Here is a 17500-nt window from a genome sequence, read left to right as displayed (position 1 = left end):
GAGTTAGGTAGCTGAATAACAGAGAGCTACAAATATATAACCCCAAAGACCTCAGGGCAGGGGAAGGAGAAGAAGAAAGGAAACAAGAAGGAAAGGTAGTGCACAACAGAGAAAAAGCTCCTGACCCCGCAGGAGGGGAGCTGGGGGCCAGCGGGACACCCACGCCACACGGGGACTTGTGCTGCGCAGCCGGAGCGCGCGGGAGGTCAGGGAAACCCAGCAGAACCCGTGGTCAGTCGTCCCCGCTGGAAGAGCAGCTTGCAGGAAAACAGGCTTTAATGTGCAGTGCTTTCCTCTCGTGGATCGCTTCATCTTGAGATGCTATCACTAAACACTCTGAGAAAAACTCATTTTGAATCTGTGTTTAATGTCTCCTTCAAAAGGAAATGGCTGGTAATTTCTAATTAGTTGATTTGTTACCATCAGAGGAGGAACTTTTTTTTTAAAAAAAGAAATCTTTCCTTCGATTAAAGTTGTGTGGTTTTTTTTCCCCATGGATTTTTATATCCTTTAAAAGTTGTCTACAACTAAGTTGTGGCAAGGCTGCACTGTAAATAGTGTCGAACACATCTGTGCTCTGTGGAAACCTTTGCCTCTGGAGCCCCCAAAGTGACTTCCTCGTTAGACACTCTCTCTATAATATAATGTTTAGATTTGCAAAATGTCAATAAAGCGCTAGCGAGACAGTTTTTAAATACTGTAAAAGAACATGTGGTACAGCAACTCTGAAATAAAAGTTGTGTCCTTAGGTTTCTATATATAATATACACTCCTTCCTAAGCAAGCCAGAGTTTACATTCCAATTAGTGCATGCTAAAATATTCCCCCATTTTGTTCTTATCTTGACAATAAATTTAACAGTTCTACAAAAACAGACTTGGAGCTCTGCCTCACTTTATTTTGTGTTATTTTCATGGAATGAGAAATGCTTAAAATATCTACAGAAACAAAGAAGCTGCCAGAAGTCTGAGCGAGGCAGACACCACCGCCGTGAGAGCCACGCGGGTGCACGGACCCGGCACTGCTCCCATGGCCAGGTCTGCTGGGGGGCTGCAGAGTCTTCAGCCCGACCGAACTCACTGCAGGATGCTCTAACGCACGTGCCGGGTACGTACCAGAGTTTGGTGTGGTGGGGGAGTTTGTCTGGTTGTTCTGGACGGCCGCGGCCACGGCGTGCGCTGCAGTCACAGCCGTCTTTGCCGCGTAGAGGTTGGCTTCTTCCTGGAACTTCCCAATGTTCTTCTTGTACCTGATTCTCTTATTTCCAAACCAGTTGGACACCTACAGTGGGGAGAGGTGGGGCAGAGTGAAGGACACAAAGCATTTGACCTGACAAAGCACGATCCCTCCAAAGCGTTGTGTTTGGCACAGCACACAAACGCACTCCAGCACCCTGCCGGTAACTGCTGGGCACCCCGATTAACAAAGCAGTAATTAAGGACCAGTTAAATATTAGTATGGACACGAGTATGATCTGGCTCTGCTTGTCCATTGGTGAACTGCTTCCCAAGGGGTGAGGACAGGTATCTTGGAGCTTGATGTAGCATTTAGCCCAGCATTGTCTCCCCTTATATCAGCCACTTGTCACTGAAATCGGAGCAAGACCCCAGAGCTGCTGAGGGGGACCAAGGTGCCTGCTGGCTGAGCAAGGGAGTGGGCAGTGAGTGCAATTGTTCTTTATTTTTGGGCCAGAACAACCTTGGCAGCCTGCACTTACAGTCATGTTTGTTCGGCTGAAAATGAAAGGAATAATATAAATCAATAATGTCTGAAAAACCTCTCTCGTCCCCCTTTGAAGATGTACTGAAGCCAAGGTGGGGCTCTGGCCATTAACCCATGCAGAGGTCATGGCTGGAGCAGTTCAGAGAAGTTCCTGCAATGGTTTCTCAGCAGCTTTGTTTAACTTCAGCCACTGCAACAAAGGTAAATCAGAGCCAATGTTGCAAAGGTGGCAGCTACCCTCTGGACAGACAAAAAAAAGGATCTGTAACAAAACCGTGGTAGAGGGGAAGGGACTGGTGACAACACGAGCAGTAATTAGCCATGGCCTGCAGGAAGGGACCAAATCACCTAGAAGGGACGGCAAACACGTGGCCCACAGTGACACCCAGCTGGCGTCCTGCACCCCCGGAGTGCCCCCCAGCCACCACAGCACCCCTTAAAGCTCAGTGATACCTCACAGCACCCAGCACGGCCCCGATACAGGAGACTGCCTCTGCTGTATGTTAGGCAGCTGTAGCTTTTGTTTTAGTGCAATTAACGCAAAGCCTCTTAGCTTTTAACTGTAACACAAGAGATGTATCTTATACATTCTGTTCCCTAGATAATACTCCACTGTATTCTATATATTGCACTTAATATTACCTTGTCAGTCAGAGAAGCAATAATGCATTAATGAAACCTAGCAAATAATTATTGTGGACAATCAGATTATGCTTTATTAACAGTTTCATAATTGAGAAATCTCTGTACATCAACTGTATTGTCCACGGATGTGTGCGAGACCCCTCTGTTTATGCACACTGCTGGACCAATCAAACAACAGCCATCACTAATAAAGGTTTATTTAATTCTCACAGTAAAATTTTAATATCACCAGCAGCCTGGGGAAGCCTCAACGAGTGGATTTGCTTGACATCAGATCGTTTCCATTCTGCTAGTCCCAATACTTCTTAATCTTTAATATCAAGGCAATTAAAATTAATGGCCACTCATCCAGAGCCACTGTGGGCAGTGTTTCCTTGACATCAATTGTTTGATGGGATTACCTAGAGGTTAAACTAACAAGCAAGGTTTAATTGGAAGCAATGAGAGGAGCAGCGATCGTACGTTATGTTTAACCCGCATACCACATTGAAATGAATATCCAGAAATGTTGAACTATTTCTGGGATTAAAGCACGCACTCCGCACGCGGGCAGAGCACAGTGGCTGCTGCAGCTCCTGGTGTGACCGCAGCACCCCCGGGTATGGATGTCACCGCTCAGGAACCCTTCACCTCCCCACCAAAGGACCCGCTGCTCCTGCAACGCACAGCGGAGTGTCCACGCTCTGGGCAGCGGGACGGGGCCAGCACACAGCTCGAGCAGAGGGCAGGATCTGGGCTGGGTCCCTGGACCCCCTGCAGCTGGCACCGCAGCCAGCCCCGGGCCGCCTGCGAGGGCAGCGCTGGGAGCCGAGGCAGCCGCAGCGCCCTGCCTGCTCGCCCTGCCTCGTGCTCACCCGAAACATGAAAGATGTCTCCATCGTGAGCTGCTTCACAACACATTTTTCATTAAAACAAACTCTCCACATTAAAAAAAAAAAAAAAAAACATTTCTCCTCTTGATCATTGAAAGCCAATTAATTAATTGGGCTTAATTGTATATTACATTTCAAACAATGCAGTTGCACTTATTTATCATGTTAATTGTAATGTAAAGTAAAAAGACAATAAATTATTACTTAAATTGTCAAGATGCCTAATGCGGGATTTAGGATGGGACAGGCCTGCCTTGTGTCTCTGCAGTGGCTGATTTTATGGGATAAATCAGTCCCCGTTCTGCAAAAGAACCGCCTCACGCAAGAGCATCACTGTTGAAATTTGTCAGCTAAATACTTATGGATCACAGAAATTTTTCCATTGTTTTCAAGGGTTTGTAGCACTGTCTGTGTTCTGCACCTAATCAAATGACACAAAATAGGAAAAAAAACATAGTACAATTATGGTACATGTTCTAAAGCTAACAATTTTACCTCTAGAAACTATTTAAGCTTGCATCTTTTTTTTTCTTGCTTCCCAATGAAGTCAAGGGTAAGAGCTCATAAATCTGTAGCTCTCCCTGTCAATGTGCTTACAAAAACAAACTCAGAAGAAGCAGGGCCGGGAGGGCTGTTGGAACCCAGCTTTTACATTTATTAAAAAAAATAAATATAAATATATTCTCTTGTCAAGCACGTTCTTATTTTGTTTGAAGCAGTGAAAAATTTTATTGCTGTAATCCAGTGACACGCTTTCAGCAATGACTGTGCCCTTTCTACAGCCCATATGATAGACTGATAGTTGTTCATGACACCCTGAAAGAGACTCATCTGCAAAAGTATAAAACATCAGCCTCGCAGCCATGGTGGGGAGAGAACAGATGACACAGTTTATCTCCGGTGAACACGTGCTGATCGGGTAGTTCTAAATTACAGCCAACGATGTTCTGTTAAGGACATTTTTTCGCCAGAATTACTTTTTCCCGTACTCTTAAAAATGAAATTGTATGAGGCGTTCATCTTAATAAATAGTTTGTCTTTATGCTTTTCTTGAAAAACCTTCTCTACATATAATTTTAAACACGGATATCAAAACTAAAACCATCTATCTCCCATCTGTAACTAAATGATTCTGGGAGACAATTTTTTGTAGCTCAATAAAGTGCCTTGGCAGCAAGATTTCCAGTCAGCTGCTCAATCTGGGGGGAGGATGACCCAAAATACTCGCTAATTAAGTGTTTGAGGGAGAAAATGTTCTGCCATGAATCTGCCCCTAGCATTTCCAAGACACTGACAGTACAAGAAAGAAATACCCTGGATCAGTTAGGAGAGGCTACGCGGAAAGCCCAGCTCAGCCAGAAAAAGGACAAAGCCTCTTCATCAAACATGAACCGAAACCTCCAGGAGTCTGGAAAGCCATCCATTAACTCTTCCCACCCCCACCCCATTTCCCAGCTCTTCACACCTCCAGGGCCTTCGAGGCCAGGGCGGTGGCTAAGGCATGGTGCCAGGCAAGGCAGTGGCTAAGGGACTCCTGGTCCGAGCTGCAATGCATACACTTGGAGATTTTCATAAAAGCCCTGTGCAAGGTGTAGCTCAGTCACTCGCTTGGATGCCATTGCTTATCCCAGGCGATGCTACTCCTGCCAGTATTTTAAATGACTGCTCAATTTACCCCTGATTTCTGGATTACATCCTCTGACTTTGGCTGCCAAGCACTAGTGCAGCATGCACTGTGCTATTTTACAGTGCACGCTCAGAGCTTTTCTGCTAGACAGCCTCAAAAATATATACATTTTTCAGTACAAAGGAAGACAACTTCAGCCCAGTTCAACCTAGTAAATATCAACTATTCCTGCAGTCCTGCCATACGGCCTTTGGAAATGCCTTTGAAACTCAAAGAATAGGATAGCCATAGTACTCACATTTTCTAGCTGTGACAGCAGATCTATCAGGAACTCAAGCAACCAACTGATCGGAAGCACTCCCTCTCTCGCACGCGTGCTCCTCCCCTATTAGAGGACACATTGCCTGGTTTTCTGGCTTCCCCATCATCTGGAGCATTTATACAACTTTTGCCATACTGAGGCTCCCACCACAGCCCCTAACCTGCACCTCCTGCAGATGATGCCAGGGCTCTGTGGTTAATGCTGCCCTTGCTCCTAGGTTGCTAAATGTCACTCTTCAGAGCCCAGGCTGGTACAGAGCGGTACAGAAGAGGCAACGCAGCCACTCCCACCACTCACACAGCCTTCCTAATGGATTCAAGAAACAACTAATTCACACTCATCAAATAGTAAAGAGACAAACCTATATTCATGTCACAGGCTGACTGCTGCTGCTACACTTTTGGACCATCTGCCTGCCTTTTATTTCATTCTATAATATATACATTAAATCTTATCAAACAACCAATTAAAAAATAAATCATATCTATTAGCATTAGGAGAATCCGTAACTGATTGCTTAAGTGTTCCATCCCATGACCTTCAGCTTCTTCAGCCTTGAATGCTCTAGCTTTTTACCTGCCTACTCTTCAGGATCACTAACTCTTCCTCTGCCAGGCACAGCTATCCATCCCCTGGCTGGACACAAAATGCCTCCTCAGCAGGTCTACTGTGCTCTCCACCATGGTGTTTTTCCCTGGTTACACTTTGCCAGTGGAGCTGAAGAACTTCGGGGTTCTCCAACTTGGTGTCAATTGTGTTGGCCCTCCTAACTCTGCCGCAAGCTGCCTTGGCTCTTGTGGGAGGATTTTTCAAACACCATTTACTGGAGGAATTTCAATAAGTTATCCCGTGCCAAGACGACAGAAACCAGCAACAAGACACCGGGCTGTGCAGCAGGCTGCCCAGGTATCCACAGCTGTTTGGCTGGCTCCAGGCATCCGTGAGAGCCGCAGTGGTACCTGCGGGCTGGGAGAGGTGCCCGGCAGCTGCTGCAGCTGCCCCTGTATCTGCTGGGCTGCAGTCACTCACAGGATCTGGCAGTGACAAAGGAGCAACCTGAGAGAGAGTGAGCTCGGCGCTGTGTCCCCAGAGGAGACCCTGCTGTGCCACACCAAGCGGGGCAGCTCAGACACTGTGCCCTGCCCGCGCAGCGGGCTCACTGGAGCAACATTTGCTTCCTTCTCACTGTGAGCATTATCCACGAAAACCAAGAGTCCTGCTTCTCACCACAGCCACTGGTAAGTGGACTGGGAAAAACTGCCCCAGCCTCCTCCTCTTACCTGCACCTGGCACACGCGCTTCCCACCCATCAGGAGCACGGGACGTGCTGCGAGCTGTGGAGCAAGCAAGGCACACACACGACTCCACCAGCTTTTTTCATGGCATAGGATGGCTTTGTGCCTGGGTTTGTACTTCTGATGGCACTTTCAAAGTTTTAATTAAGAACAGATTTTGGGGATCTGGGTGGCCTTTCTCACAGAAGGTTTCATTTGGAAGTCTTCAATAGAAGCGCCTGAATTTTTCATGGATTCAATGGAGACCTATAAAGTAAATCTCAACTCAGGTCTTAATTATAAAGCTAAAGGTTGCATTGCTAATAATGCCAATACTGAAGCCTGCAATCATTAATAGTTAACATACTCGCCGCAGGCATTGTTCCTCTAAAGGACCTGAAATATTGATAAGCAGAGCAGGGAGGAGATGGCATGCCAGCCCCGCCACAGGGCAGCTGGAGAAGAGGACACTGCTGGTGAACTTCTCTGCCACCCAAATGCAAACTTTCCCTCACAGGGCATATGTATGAGCCAGATCTGCTGTGGGATTATTTTGGCTTCCTGTCAAACACACAGGCCACAAGAAATGAATGATGTTATTTTGCTTTTTAAGCTGGTGAAGGAAACGGTGAAAGAACACTTGATGGAGCTGTCATCAGCCTGAACACCACCGTGAGGAACCACTCTAGAGCTGTACGTGTATTTTGGTCTACACACAAACAGCTGCAGATAACAAAAGCGTGCCCTTCTCATCAAGGGGATACTATTTTTCTTGCATTAACTTTACAGTAACATCTGCTTTATATGATAAAATGAAGTCAGTCTTCATCATTCATTTTTGCTACAAAGAAACCACTCACATCACTTCAGTAATATCGAGAGGTTGCATTCCTGCCTGGCTTGGAGAAATGACTTCAACCAATCAAAGAAATTCGGATCTATAGAGATAGATTATATGTTTGTCAATAAACTGGCTTTCCCCAAAATAATGTTAAATTGTAATGAATCTGTAACAGATGATAAGTCTCAACTAGGCATAGCTCTGACTGTACAGAGAAGTCTGACGTAGACTAGGATGCTAACGTTACCTCTTCTTATTCCTACTTTCCTCACTGCACACACACTCGCTTACCCCAGACCAGCCCCAGCTGCCCGCAGTCACGCTGCGTTCCCCGCACAGCTCAGCCATGCCCCATTCCCTGCTGAAATTCACATCCACTCCTGGTCAATAACATAAATTCAAAGGGACCAGGAAGGCGCTTGGGGCAGGGACCTTCCGTACCTCACAGGTCCCCGTCGAAGCCCACCCTTTGCCAAGGTAGAGGTGGAGGAAGGAGGCTGCGCTCCCACCTGCTGCCTACCTGCGATACTGTGATGCTGCATTTCTTTGCCAGCTCTTCTTTGGCTTCTTCACTGGGGTAAGGGTTACTGAGGTGGGAGTAAAAATACTCATTCAAGATTTCTGTGGCTTGTTTACTGAAGTTGCGCCTTTTCCGCCTGAAAAGAGACAAGAAAACCACAGCTGTTCCAGACGTGCAGAGCTCCAGCTGGGCCGCGGGGTGGGAGCAGCCCCCGTTGCCCACCCACAGCACGCAGCCCCCTCGGCAGCTGCCCGGCCCTGTGGGCTCCATGCCAAGGAGCTGCAGCACCCGTCTGTGGGGTTGGGCCCTGGCAGGGTCCGGGCGCTGCCTCCAAACTCCCCCAGCCTCCAGAGGGGCCTTCACCCCGATGGTGCGCTGATGCCACCCGCCTGCAGCAGGCTGGAGCCAGCAGCAGGAGTCAGGGTAGAGATGAGCTGAGGAAGGGCATGGAGCCACCAGTGCCACCACCCTCAGCACTGCTGAACCTCCCTTTGCCGATAGCAGTGTGACCAAGCTCTTCCCCTTCGCTGGCAGGTCAGCCGGGGCTCATGCAAAGGGCTGTTGGGGTGAGCACAGCAGCACCCCCTTCATGCCACATCTTTATCTAGCACTCATTGAGCTAATTGGCTTCCCGGGGCCCAGCCATGCTCACTCCATGGCCATGCACAGGACACGGCACCAAGGGCCACTGAGGCGCGGCCTGCACACCCCAAGGCCGCCTCAGCGCCACAGGCACACCTCGTGCCACCTCCCCTCCACACAGGCCACAGCAGCAGCACCTGCACGGCCACAGCTGCCTTCCCCCCAGCTGACATCGGCTGCCTGCCTCCCTGAGAGCATCCTCACGAAGGCACCGGTTAAACATTTCCTTCAGAGCTCCCTTCCCCTCCGGGCTGGTTGCAATCAAACTGCCGGCGCCTCGGGCCAGCAGGCAGCCGAGCGGCAATCCCCAGCGCTCTCTTCCAGGAGTATCACGATGCTGCTAACGACGCTGTATCCTGGAGCAGGCAGACTCTCCCTAGAGCTGCGTTTATCTCATTACTGTGCTTCCGCTCATTTTGCCTTATTTACCTTCCTCCTTTTTAAAGAAATCACTTTAAAATGTGCATCTGCAAGCTTTACCTTTTGCAGTTACTGGAGCTCTCCATAGACATTTCCTCCAACTGTTTGTAATTACCCTAATTTGCCACACCTGCCAGTGACCTCCTTGTTAATAAAATTATTTTGCTCTTGTTTAGCTCCTCACAGCTTTCAGGTGTGAAGCAGGAGCTAGCTGCTACAGGCAGGCTCTGCGTGGCGCCTGAGGCTCCTTCGCCCTCTGCTTGGGCTCTCCCTGCACTGCCGGGCCCGGCCAGCTGCCAGCACCCTGGGAAAGGGATAGTGCTGGGGGCTGACATCCCACCTTGGGGCTACTCAGCAAATTTGGCTGTGTCTGTAAAGCTCTTCTCAATCCCTGCCTGCCCGTCTCCTCACGGCCCAGGAAGAGCAGTGTGCTCCAGCTGCTGCGGACAGCAGTGCTGAGCTCCAGCAGCTTTGCAAGGGACGCATGTGGTGGCTGTTGCTGGTTCAGGAGGTGCTGCCTCCTCCCTTCCCCTAGCCGAGCGACAGCTTGTTGGGAGAAGGGCCAGCAAATCTGGCTTTTGGAAAGCATCGTCGCCTTTCTTACCTCAGGCACAGGCAGCTGCTAACCCAGTCAGCCTCAGCCTGTGGCGCGTCCCTCCCAGATAACTGGGCTCTTCGTTATGGGGCCAGTTCCAGCCTTATGCTGTGAGATGTTGGTACCTGCAGCCACTTAAATAACTGCTGGGGTGACAAAACAGCCCTCTGCACAAACCCTGTGTGACTCCTACATGAGCAGGGTAAATAAACAAGCACAGGGTAAACAAACCTAATCCTTGCACTAAAATGTGTTCAAAAATGCTGATGTTTACGAAGGCTCTCTGAACAGCAGCCTGCCCTGTGTGCAGGCACAGCTCCCAGGAGCACCAGGCTTCCACTGGGCTGCTCTGTCCCAGCAAGAGCATGGGGTACTCATCTCAGCCTTACCTGGCATCAAGGAACCTTGACCTTAAAATCATGACAGCTTCACAAGTACTTTGTTTGAGCTGCATCTGGATGGAGCTGAATTTTCGATGAATGATGCCCACCATCCTTTCAATCTCCTTGGGAGAAATGGGACGTGTCCGACTCTGTTCTCTGAGAAGGTTCATCACATGTGTGGTAAACTCATTACATGCCTGCAAAGGAAGGAGAAGTTCAGAAATTGCTTTGTGTCATCCCAAAATGCCACAAGCTGGCATCTGACCCCAGGGTGCCAGCAGTGGTGGGGGATCCCCACGCTGCCCCATCCCTGCGCGTGGCCACAGGAGCACATCGCACACATCCAGTAGCTGAGCTCCACATACCGGATGCACTTGAAAGAGGTGGGCTGACCCCCAGACAAGCAGCACATAAGATTTTAACTCCTTGCAGCAGGTTTGGGGAATGAAACCTGTCCGAGGTGCCTTGTGCAGGTCCCCTCCACAGGCAACGTCACAGCCAGGCCGTGCGGCAGCCTGGCCATGCAGCGCTGCCGGGGCGGTGGGGAGGGCAGCATCAGCAGCCATCAATTACCAGGCCCAGAGCGTGCAGGCGAAAGGACACGATGATATAAACTTCTGCAGGCTGCATCATCAGCAGGCTTTGCCTGCTCCGAGCCTCTGCATGACCAAGTGGCTGTCACGCTGGCATCCTGGCTTCCCCCCACGCAGGCTGCAAGCTGCCACAAACTATGCTGATTTATGTCTCCTTTATCTCTTTCAAAAACAAAACCCGGGCCTGCTGTCTGCTTGGGAGAGCGGCGGCACAGCCACAAGGCTCCCTCCCCAGCACGGTGCTGGAGCACGGCTGGGGCAGGGACCTGCCTGTCCTGGCGGCAGGAGGGGGCTCGGCGCCGTGCCGCTGCAGCGGGCTCACGGCATGCAGAGCTCACCAGGAGCGGTGGGCAGGGGCTGAGGGTCCCGGCAGGCGCACACGTTGGTTGCACCAGCAGCCAGCCCTCCTCACGCACTGCAGAGCTGGAATCGCTTCCTAATAAGGCCAGAGGATTTCGTGCATCTGACGAACGGGCTACGAGCACGATGCTCGGCAGCCTCTAAATCACGCAGGGGAAGCAGTACCAGTGTCTTGCTCAGACCATGTATGTTAAGTTGCTGTTTGACTCCAGCTCCCCTCTTTCTTCTAAAGCCAGGGTTGAAAATATCACTACAATTTGTCTTGCAACTACGTTTTCAGTGATTTTCCCGTATTTCAACAGATTATGTGAGGGAAAGAGTTAAAAGTGAAAAGTTTATGCATCTAAAAACTCATAATTTCCTATAACATTTGCTGAACGTCTCACAACTTATTAAGTGAAGCCATCTATGAATGCAAATGCTGATTAGCAATTTGGCAATAGCCCAACATTCACAGAATTCACATAGCTTTTCTTTAAACCAGTAGTTCATACATGATTAATTAGAACATCTCATTTATGTAGTGTGCACTTTAGCTCATTACTCTAAGTAAAATTCGTTAAGTATTTACATTTAGATAATTAAAATCTGGGTACACCCTTAAGAAAGATGCATACACTTCAGGCAAAGTGATTTTTTTTTTTCTTTACACTACTGAAAGTAAATTACAGGGTAATTTACATCCCCGCCGCACCGCGTGGAGCAGCGCTCGGCCGAGGCGCGGAGCAGGGTGCCCCACGCGTGCTGCTGCAGGCGGCTGGCACCAGGCACTGCAGGCCCACGGGCTCCTCCCGGCAGCTGCCCACCACAGTCTGAGCTTCAGGGCAAGGAATTTGACCTGCCTAATCCTCGTTTGCCATTTGCACAGTTTTCCTCCCTTCTGTTTTGCCATTCCAGGCTCCCGAAAGAGCCGCAGAGCGCCCATCCCTGCCGGCCGCCGGCCTCTCGCCATGCGGTGAGACCTGTGCAGACCTGGGGAGTTCATTCCTAAAGTCCTGTTAAAATGGTAACTCTTATTGAAAAATAATTTCAGGTACTTCTGTTCCGTGAAAAATATTTCACCACAAATATATCAAAAATTGTATGTTTCAAAGCTAAAGTGAGTTTCTTAATTTCAAGAAGCAAAAATCTTTCCCTGAGTTTCCTTGAAATGCTTGATAATACCTAGTTTGGCTACAGCTATTTAAAGGGCCTGCTTTTAATTTATTTCCCCGGTATCTCCCGTCCGTGGAGTTACTGCAGCCCAGCAGAGTGGAAGTAAGCTCAGAAGACACCACTGCTTTGTCTTGTTTTCTCTTGTTTATTTATAGCGTCCGAGCTACTTGATCCCTTTTTCAGTACTATTTTTCAGGCCTCTGCTTGGTGCCTGAGACATTATTAATAATGTCAGGTTATAAGTGATGGCCTTGTTAACCTGCTCAGAAACCTTGTAGGAGCGGAGGATGCTTCTGCTAGCCTTAATGCTTAATCAAGACTCCTCAGACAAATGCAAGGAAAAGAGAGGAAATGGCCCAAAACAGTCCCCAGCCGCACAGTGCCACAGCGCTCTGAGGGTTGGTGGCGTCTTCCGAAGAGCCACACTTCACCCCAGTTTGGGGTGAATCCAGAAGACATCTGTGAACTCAGAAAGCAGGTTCCCAGCTGCTCCGGGAGGCCTGGGACCCTTACAGTACTTTTGCCTACAGCAAAAAATGTATTTCAGTGTAATTATAGAAGATAGCTTTCAATATGTCATCTCTATTATAGTAGCTGTAAATTATGGAGAGAGCTGCCTGTGTACGACCATTTCTCCTGGCACACGGCGAGGGGAGAGTTGTGTGATGGCGTGACACACTTTCCTTTCCTTTCTTTTTTTTTTTTTTTTCTCCGAGAGCATTCCCCTAACTGGCAACAAATGTCAGGATCAAACTCCGTCTGGAAAGCGTCTTCGGAAAGACACTCCGGCGTCTGCTGCCGGCTGCGGCGGGGCGCGAGGCACACGGGCGAGGCCAGGAGCTGCCCCTGCTGGGCTGCAGGGCTGCGCTGGGCACCCCGGCCCCTGCCCTGCCGCCTGCGGGACGACAGCCCCACGTCGGGAGGCGATGGAGGCAGGGATGCAGAGTCCCGGCTGCCTCTCAGCTGCTGAGACAGGCGCTGTTTGGAGACAAGCTGGTAGGAGACAGTTTGCTGCAAGGCTGGGGAAATTATCATATTTCTGTAGAGCAGACATTGCTGGGTGTCAGGATCAACAGGGGGAAGCGTACATGTTTCAGAACAACTCCACCTCGCTCTCTGTCTCCTTGCAGCATCTGAGCATCCTCCAAAGTTTCCTGTGGTGTGGACGGATGGCTGTGACATTTCAGCTGAAACCTTTGTAAATGGAGCTACAGGGCTAAAAATGCTCGCGGTTCCCCCACATCATTAAACTTGTTAGAGTCAGAGGACACTTGCCAGCAAACGGCTGTAAGCACCGACCTGCATTTGCTTTGGCCCCAGTTCTATCTCCAGCTGGTGTCCCTGTGCTTTGAAAGGCCACGCTCCTGCTGGACAGTGCCCATCAACCTGGTGGCCACCCCCAGGTAGGCACTACAGGCTGGGCACGCTGGGGCACCACTGCGCCAGGAGAGCTCAAAGGCCCTCACGGGACGTTTGGTGGCCTTGCAGGAAGAGTGGAGGTCACTCGAAGGAGAAAACATTTGCACAAAGGCCCTGCACCCCTCAAACAGCAGGGAGAAGGAGGCAGCTACAGAGCAGGCAGAGCCACCAGAGCCAAGGAGCGCGCTGCCCGAGCCTCGTCCCGCTGGTGCCCAGGGCAGGAGGTCAGGAGGACCCCTCCCCGCGCCCCCCCCTCACAGCTGCTGCAGCACTGCTGCCTCTCAGAGACCAGGCCTTTGTTCCCAACAGCATAAAAACACAGAGCCAAGCAGACAGGGACCTTTCAGAGGGTATTCACCAGAAAAAAAAACAGGAAACTGAAAATAAAGGGCCCCACTGGCAAGGCAGCCCAGCCCTGCAGGACACAGCCGCGGCACAGTGGGGAGGGAGCGCGGGCGGCACGGCGCACGGTGCTCTGCCCTCACGGCTTCGAGTGGTTTCATCACTGCCTCCACATCTCTTTTGTGGTTTTGGTCTGTTCACACCGATGCTTTGCCATGATGGGCTGGGGGCAAGTGCAGGACTTCCCCGCGCTCAGCTTGGGAAACCACCAGCTGATGAGGTTTTGCTGAGCTGATTAGGCTCAGGGCTTGTGAGCTTTATTAGGACACCTCCGGGAGAGCAAAACAAAGACACTGCTTGAGGCTTGCAAGGGCTGGGGGTCTCACACGGTTCTTCCCTCCCCCTGTGCTCCCATGTGGATGTTCACTGAAAGGAGGTGAGCGGAGGGTGTCCCCGCCCCTGGGGGTGCTTGGCCGTGCCCACAGCAGCAGCACCGCTGGGCCGAGCAGCAGGCAGCATGCCTCACGGCCCCCTGAGCCCCCCGAGCAGCACACGTGGCGGGTCGCTGAGACCCAGCCTCGAGCTTCTTACCACGGCGCTCTGCAGCGCTTCTGATGCAGGCAGAGGCACTGAGGGCTGGCGCCAGCCCAGGAGGGTGTCTCCAGGACCTCCCTGTCCCCTTCCCAGCGGGGCAGCTCCCAAAGCTCAGCCCGAGTGCAGCCCCCCCAGCCCAGCCCCACGCCTCTGCCTCCTCGTGCCTGCTCGCCACAGGTGCCCATGTGGCCCCAGCCCACAAGCGCTCGCAGCGTGTCCCAAGTGGGCTCCTGAGTGGCACCGAGTACCGGGAGCTCTCCAGCTCTGTCCCACCCAGGGCTGGCTCCAACAGCAGGAGCACCAGCTCAGGTGTTGCTTTTGTGTGGTTACAGACAACAGAAGACACTCAGGCATGCGAGACACGAGCCCTGCGCCCAGCAAACTCCAGTGTGTGGCCCCAGGGACCCGGTGGGTGCCCAGCCCTGCAGGGCCGCGGGGCGCGCTGATGGAGCCCGGGCGGCGGGTGCTGGCGGTAAGAAGTGCGAGAGCAGCAGCAGGTACACGTACAACTGAGAGGCTGATGTCTGACCTGTTCATATTTCTCCAGCTCTGTGTGATAGATTTGTCTGATCTGGGTCAATTTGGCTCTGTAATCTGAGTGTTCAATAGAGTTATCTGAAGACCCTCCAGAGGCTGCTGCGGCTGCAGCTGCTGCTGCCGATCCCCCACCTTTCTCCGGACCTGAGACTCCTTCTGCCAGAAGCATATTGTCTAGTCTCATTAGCTGGGGATCGGGAGGGTCTTCCTCCTGGGCTCCTCGGATGCTCAAACCTTGGGCAGAAAAGAGAGAACAAGAGAAAATACAGTCAGTATTTCTTGCATCTGCCAGGCTCTGCCCGCTCACACGAGGTGCCGTGGCCCTGCAGCCCTGCAGGGTCGGACCTGCCCTGGCCGTCCTCCACCCTGCCGTGCCCTGCGGCACCCAGGCAGCCCTGTCCTCCCAGGAACGCCCGTGACACTCGGGCAGACAGACTCTGTGGGCTCCCAGCCATCCCACAGATCCCCATCGCTTCCCATAAAGAGCAAGAATGTCTTCCTCCAGCTTTTAAAGGACCCTGCAGAATTTGTAAACACTTCATTGTACGTATTAAAAGAATATTCACATGAGTACAGATACGTGTGCCTTCCGGTTGTTTTCCAAGACATATCTAAACCTACACGAGGCTGGCATTATCCCTACACATTATATCACTTTGACGCAAGACCACGTGGTAAAAGTAAGTGCATTATTTATTTGGAAATAATTGATTTGCTTCTCATTTCCTTCCAAATGGGTCCAAGCACTACATTATTCTGACTGAGACTTGCACCATTGGATTCTTCCTACAAGGTCCAGGCATCGGCCTTAAGTGCTGGGACGAAACGCTGCCGCTCGCCCCTGAGCTACAGCAGGCTCCGGGCAAAGCTCCCACTGCCACCAGGCGCGTGGATGCAACCGCCCCTACGTGTGCCAGGAGCCTCTGGCTCCACACAGGTGCCCTGTGCTGCGATCTCATGTAGGGAAGGGGAAATGGCTGAGACAGAATCCAGGCGATGGCTCACAAAGGACTGCCATGGGGAGCAAGGCAAGGAGGCAGCAGCAGGCGCAGGACCGGCCCAGGCACTGGGCACACACACCACGGGGCTGAGCCGCCCCTCGCCGTGCAGGAATTCAGTTGCTATCGTGGTGCTGGGATATGCAGGGTGGTTAGCATTGCTGGTGCTCTTGCACTCGTTGGGAACAATATTTTAAATCTAATTTCTGTTTTAAATCCAGAATTTCCAAAGTGATGCTCAGTCAGCAATCTCTCCTGCATCCTATAGATCAAGGCTGACAATTTGTAAGTTTAATCAGGGTACACGGGCACGGTGCCAAGCTGTTATCAACAATGCCGAAAACAAAGTTTAAAAATAATTACAGTCGTATAAAAATCACTAGAGCCGTGGCTTCTTGAAACAACATTTCCATTAAAGATGTAATGCAGCCATGTACATCCCAGCCCAATTAACCTCTTTACATCTGTGTAAGAGCAGGCATGGGCATGCTGGCTGCTGCAGGTCCCGGGGGTGTGCCGCTGCCCCCAGCACGCTCGCAGGGCACCTGTGCCCGTCTTTGCTGCTCACAGCGGTGCAGGCTCCGAGCAGGCAGCGCCAGACGTGGCAGCAGCACCCGCAGCAGCCACACGCAGCTGAGCACTGCGCTGCTGGTTGCTGTGCGGGACCAGCGGCCGCTCCCATGCAGACTGCTCCGTGGTGCCCAAAACGCTCTGCACAGTGTGCAGTGACCCCTGGCTGGCCAGCCCCCCTGACTCAAGAGAGCACAGCATTAACTTTGCTCTAAAATACACATTTTAAACCCGTCACCTTCATTTAACACTATAATTCCATATAATTTCATGGGAATAATAAAAATGTCTCCTCGTCGCTTTAACTTATTTCTGCTGCCCACTCCGAGGGTCACGGGGTTTGCAAATAGAGTGCGTGGCCACAGCGCGCCCCTGGGTGCAAGCACTGGGAAGGCCACGGCCACGGCCACGGCCACGGCCACGGCCACCCGTGCTGCTCCGTGCGTGCGGAGGGAGGGCGATGCCCGGCACCGCGGCCCCGTGGTGGCCAGCCAAGGTCGGGAGCCCCCAGCCCCAGCTCCCAGCGGGCAGGGCTGCACCAGCACCGCCCCGGCCCTTGCACCCCACATTTCCCTGCTTGCTGCCGTGCTCTTGCACAGCCAAGGCAGAAACCCAAGGCGTTCCAGCTCGTGGGGGCTGCTATTCCTGCTCCGTGTCGGTGAGGCATGCCTCCTGTTTATCTTACTGCTTTTCTGGTCCGGTCATATGGTTAACAGCGTTCTGGTTTTAATCCACTCTAGCTCGCAGCCCCTTCTTGCGGAAGATTTCTACTGTTATTTCTTCTTTTTGCTTCTGGACTGTTTCTCCGCCTGTGCTTCCTGTGCTCTATTCCAGCTGGTTTTCGCCAGCTGCATTTCTGCTATGAAATTTATGCACCCTTCCAGTATCACAGCACCAGTCCCGCTCATCTCCCCCGATGCTGCGAGACGGCGGGCCAAAATCTGCAGTGCAGTAATTTGGTACAATTGCTGTGATTTCAGCATCATTTTCTCCTGAGTACAGGCCAAGGATTACAGGGCTTTGTCCAAAATGACACTATCCATCCAGACTTAAATTAATATTCAAAACC

At 51.4% G+C, this 17500-nt stretch overlaps 1 protein-coding gene across 5 annotated transcripts in view; it reads right to left on the bottom strand.

The window, feature by feature from the left end:
- Nucleotides 1-17500, bottom strand: part of PBX3 (PBX homeobox 3) — a 111927-nt gene that overhangs the window by 8153 nt on the left and 86274 nt on the right. For all 5 annotated transcript variants that reach the window (XM_072025372.1, XM_072025373.1, XM_072025371.1 and 2 more), the window contains 4 exons: nucleotides 14856-15097; nucleotides 9870-10060; nucleotides 7824-7959; nucleotides 1116-1281 (listed from right to left, as the gene is read on the bottom strand). In XM_072025372.1, the coding sequence (XP_071881473.1) occupies nucleotides 1116-1281; nucleotides 7824-7959; nucleotides 9870-10060; nucleotides 14856-15097 (735 nt within the window). The remainder of the gene's footprint in view (nucleotides 1-1115; nucleotides 1282-7823; nucleotides 7960-9869; nucleotides 10061-14855; nucleotides 15098-17500) is intronic.

The sequence above is a fragment of the Anas platyrhynchos genome, chromosome 18, assembly GCF_047663525.1.
Source record: "Anas platyrhynchos isolate ZD024472 breed Pekin duck chromosome 18, IASCAAS_PekinDuck_T2T, whole genome shotgun sequence".
Taxonomy (NCBI): domain Eukaryota; kingdom Metazoa; phylum Chordata; class Aves; order Anseriformes; family Anatidae; genus Anas; species Anas platyrhynchos.
Note: the sequence above shows the minus strand (reverse complement) of the source record. Positions and strands in the feature narration are given on the sequence as shown.